Here is a 4,891-nt window from a genome sequence, read left to right as displayed (position 1 = left end):
AATTAGTCTAACCAACACACACCACCAAACTTTGGGGACACTAAAATTTGGGGGGGCTCTTGAAATGATTTTTCATTTGCTTTGGTAATGTTTCATGGTGCGTGCCATATGGAGGGCGATTCAATAATGGCTAACCTGTGTGCATATTCACATACAAATAACGGGGAAGGTAGTATTATTGGGCGATAGAGCTCAACTGAATGACCTTTTACTGAAGTTGTAGCACCTCATTAGAGCGACAACTTTCTACTAAATATGAAAGGTTAGGAATATTTTGTAAGGGGTTATTACCTTTTGATTTCCAATTCCTTGTGAAGGAAGAAATCTTGCAATTGCTTTCTGTCTATGTTACTAGCGATCAGACGGTTCTATTAGCCTTCAAGGCCTTGAGCCAACTATAACAATCATATCTACTCTTGCAAGGAGAAAAAAACAAGGTGAATGAGATTCATTACGCCTTCCAAGAAGAAATTGTAACTTGTGAAGGCCAAGCTCTCTATCAGCAACCCAGAGCTCTAGAACGGTAGATTTCAGATGCCTAAAGCTCATCTAGGAATACATGAACTGAGTAGCTAGTGAAGCTTCAAGCAAGTGAATGTGTGAAGCTATGATAGCCTAGGCTGTGCAAGTGGGTTCCTCCACTGTTGAGTGATATCCTGGGCTTTTATTGTGAGCATTATGGATGCTACAAAATTGATTTTGTTTTCGAAGGGCTCGCACCTTCATTGCCACAGAAACACCTGTTGTGAAAGAGGCAATTTACATCTCGAAAGCTGTCGTCACATGCCCCACTCCTCTAATCAAAAGCTTCATTAATATGCACTTCCAAAGGTAGGCCCAATTAATTTTCATTTTTGAAGAACTTGCACCTTTACTTGGGGCGTGTTTTGACACAAGCGAGTACTATGTGGGTGCGGGGAGCTATTATGAGTCCACAAATGTTTGGTGGATCCGATTTCTCAACAAGATGCTCTGATGGCCATCTCATGTGGGAAGTGACTCGGTCCAAATGGGACGCACTTGGGTGCGGTCATTTGCCTTGCATGGAAATAGGGCATATTTTCGTACTAACGAGTCTACAAATGTTTGGTTGGATCCGATGTCTCAACAAGATGCTTTGATGGCCATCTCACGTGAGAAGCGACGTAGTCTAGACAAGACGCACATGGGTGCCAGGGTGGGTGCATGCGTGCATGTGCCCTACGTGGAAAGCAGATTGGAGCCTATTGTTTTTTGTTTTGTTTACGGTAGGCAGCCTAGAGGGACGTTTTCATTTTCTGAGCTCTCATGTAACCACGTGTCATAATGTGTTGACGTTGATCTTCTTGAAAATCTAATGGTAAGAATCATCTTGATTTTTTGCTTTATGTTGGCACGATAAACTTGGAGGACTTGTTATCTTGATTTTTTGTTTGCTTTTCAATTTTGTTGCATTAGCGATATCTCACCTATGCAGTAATATAAAACTCCCACTCATTCCATGCACAGTTGTGGTCAAGTGTGAAAAAGCTCTCGAGTACAACCAACTTCCAAGCTAGTAAGACAAAGACATTAAGGATTAAGAGAATCTATTACGTGCTTGGAGGCGAAGCTGAACAACGTGTCGAATTGAAAGTGACTGTAAATTGGATGCTCACATATAGCTGCACCTCCATTTATAGGCGTTGCAGAAGGGAAAAGGAACTTCTAGAAAATTGGCAATCGTTCTTCCTCCACAAGTCAGCACAAATGTTTTGAGACTGATTTTGCACTACTGTAGGTTCCATCAAGTTCTTGGGAGGTCCAACAAGGAACAAAAACTATATGATGACAGATTCATAAGGCTTGATACACAAAAGTTGTGTGAATTAGCTTCTGTAGTCCATAGCCTTAAAATGAAGCCCAACTCAATATTTCTTGGGCGTCTTGATTACATAATGCCTTAATGCAAAATCTACGTAAGTCAATGAGTTTACCATCGGCTTCTGTTGCCTCTTTCAGTGCCGATTGAATCAGTTGATTGTTAATGCAAATTCTTAAATCACTTCTTACTGCGGTGTTGCAACAATCTATTGATTTTATTAACCTCAACAAATGACAATTCTATAAGAGATTATTTGGGTGTATTAGAAATTTGGGGTCACTCGATCATCATCGATTGCACTTGAAACATAGCTCTAATTGCAGAACGGTCTTCAACTGCCTTGATGATAGCGATGGTAGATTGGAGAAGTGTTCGAGTGGCCGTTCGATCCTCATAGAAGCTAGTCGCAAGAACTAACTGAGCAATGATTACTTGAGCTCAAAGCTCAACAAAGAGACGGGAGGAGGGGAACTTGCAATGGACCTACCACGTTTGACTATGATTACGACTATTGACACTCAGGTAATATGCCAACACCTTATCCATTCACGAGACTTATTCTCGACGCTAATATTCTTGGCGTTTATATTATTGGCGCTTATATTCTCGGTGCACGGGGAAGGGCCCGTTCCCTCGGATTATAACTCTTTGGGAAAGGAAGCGCGCCGCCTCTCCGCTCACATTATGTGTGGTTATAATAATTATATATTATGTATTATCATACAAATATTTTGAATTACTGGTCCATTCAAAATTGCTTCTTTTCAATCTGAATTCTTACAACATTCCTCTCTTTTGATGCATGTTTTCGATGCGAGGGAGCAAGGAAATCTGAGCTAGATGCAAGATCGAAAGATATGAACACCTTTATTCATATGATTGTAGTCCATGTGACAATATTGCAATGAGGATCAGTTATGAGCTCTTGTGAGTCTCCTTATTCATGTATTTGTTGGGCTTCAATTCCCAAGATGGACAGACAATATCGCCAAGTGAATCAAAAATCCCACCCTTGACATTTGCAGGGAAGATAGGGTCCTAACGCACCCTGCATCGTGTCTCATGTCCACATTTTTACTCATTCGCCGTTTTCCTTTAAAAAGTTGATAAAAAGTTAGGATTCAAGTTCAATTCCGAGTTACCCGTAATACCGCAACCTAGTTTGTTTTGAGAGGCGGCTTTGCTGTGAGAGAGGTTCCAAAATCTTAGCAATGACAATGCTGATTCACTAAAAGTCTTAGCGAATGGTAATGATAATTTAGTGAAGATTAGTGGTCTGCAAGAAGAGGGGCGTTCCAAGCAGAAGCAGAAGAGCAGAAGCAGAGAAGGATGGTTTTCAAGGGCGTGAAGTTCGATGAGACTCCTCCCGATGATTTCGATCCGGCTCAGCCCTACAAGGACCCCGTCGCCTTTCTGGAGATGCGCGAGTACTTGGCTCGGGAAAAATGGGTTGCCATCGAGAAGTCCAAAATCCTCCGTGAACGAGTTCAGAAATGCTACCGACTGGAGGGCGTTAATCACCTCCAAAACTGCCGGAAGGTCGTCCGCCTGTACCTCGCCTCTCTTAAAGACGTTGGATGGGGCAAGGATGTCCGTCCTGAATACGCAAACAATGTTTCTCCGTGACATGGCCTGTTAGGTCTTTTCGGACTGTACGCTACTCCAGCCGATCGCTGTTATCATCGTTCTAAATCTTTTGCAGGGATGATACAATTTGTTGAGGTTTATCAATGTGATACTTTGGAAATTTGGTGCCTTTATGTTGGTTTCTGTACTGAGGCATTCTGCGTGGTTTTTTCACATTCTCAAATAAAGGTATTGTAGCTTTTAATCTGAGGAAATTTCAGGTGTCGCAACGTGGTACAAAAGGTGCTTTGAAAACTCAGGGCCCCATATGTTTGTCGTGATGAGTGACCACGACCTATCCTATGGCAGTGGGAACATCTATGCCGTTGGCTTCTTAAGATTTGAGATATTTCCCCTCTTCAACGACTCCCGATGTGAGACTTGCTCTGCAATTTCTTCGTTACTGACTCTCGGTTGGGGAATCCTCGCATGTTCCTTCTGATCTAAGACGTTGAGGTGCTCTAACCTAAACACAGTAGTGGACACAAACATAATTGGGCAGCACGTATGTTAACAGTCATGATGCAGAAAAGAAGCCTGAGTTGCTCGAGTGGCATGACTTGAAGGATGTATTAGCCCGATTCGTGAGCTGCGAAATTCCTTGTCAAAGTTAGAGACTTAGAGATGCCGAGTTTAGGACTAAGAGTAAAGCTGCAAAAGAAAATGGCAAGTCAAGAAGCACTCAAGAAGCATCATGGATGACGAGAAAGGTATTGAGTGTAATAGGCTACAGGTCTATACAGTGACCTATCTATGATCCCCCATATGAGGACTAATGTAACAAAAGGGCGAACTCTTAGCCTGCAGGGGTTAGCACACTTACCATTTAGATTTTAAAGGACTTGCAAATTTGAAGATATTTGAACAGGAGTAACTGAGCTCTTGAGTAACTGAGCTCTTCTCAGTCTGCTTCCTGCCACGTGCCAAAGGGAGAAATATCCCACATTCAGGACTGTTTTGGACAGCAAATGCACAGCTAGCTGCCATGTGACTTGCTGTTCATTATCACTATGAAATTTTATGACTTCAAAGTTTTGTGGACCTTGCTGTAGCTGCCAACGCAATGTGGTGCAATCTACAGGTAAATGAATCAGCTTTATATCCATATTTGGAAGTCCATCTCACTCATGGTTGCTGAAGCTATCGAAGTTGTTTGGGTTATCACAGGAATTCAATGCTAGCAAGTTTATTTCTTTCATAGGCGCAAGTGCTACAGTCAAAATGCCCTGTCACAAAGGGGAAAATTTATCTAGGAAGCAGGAGAGGATGGGACTCAGCGGAGGCATACTTATTGTGGTGATAGGACAAATTGGAGATGAACCGGTCAAAGGCTCTTATCTCTGGCAAAGATCTAGAAATCTACCAGACCGCCTTACTAATCAGGAAAAAGATCTGAAGGGCATAGTGTCAGGCCTGGTCCAA

At 42.3% G+C, this 4,891-nt stretch overlaps 1 protein-coding gene across 1 annotated transcript; it reads left to right on the top strand.

The window, feature by feature from the left end:
• The first annotated feature begins 2,997 nt into the window (after positions 1-2,997).
• On the top strand, positions 2,998-3,676 carry LOC147887635 (NADH dehydrogenase [ubiquinone] 1 beta subcomplex subunit 10-B-like). The gene has a single exon (XM_087393636.1). It carries the CDS (start codon positions 3,173-3,175, stop codon positions 3,467-3,469), a length of 297 nt encoding a protein of 98 aa, XP_087249762.1. The 5' UTR covers positions 2,998-3,172; the 3' UTR covers positions 3,470-3,676.
• The last annotated feature ends 1,215 nt before the right edge of the window (positions 3,677-4,891 follow it).

Source organism: Dipteris shenzhenensis, chromosome 22 (assembly GCF_047967505.1).
Source record: "Dipteris shenzhenensis isolate YYH24624 ecotype China chromosome 22, Dip_SZ_1.0, whole genome shotgun sequence".
Taxonomy (NCBI): Eukaryota; Viridiplantae; Streptophyta; class Polypodiopsida; order Gleicheniales; family Dipteridaceae; genus Dipteris; species Dipteris shenzhenensis.
The sequence above is the reverse complement of the archived record's forward strand: the minus strand, read 5'-3'. Positions and strand labels throughout refer to the sequence as shown.

Coding starts and splice junctions, on each gene's coding strand:
- LOC147887635 (XM_087393636.1), top strand. CDS start 3,173: ATGGTTTTCAAGGGCGTGAAGTTCGATGAGACTCCTCCCGATGATTTC.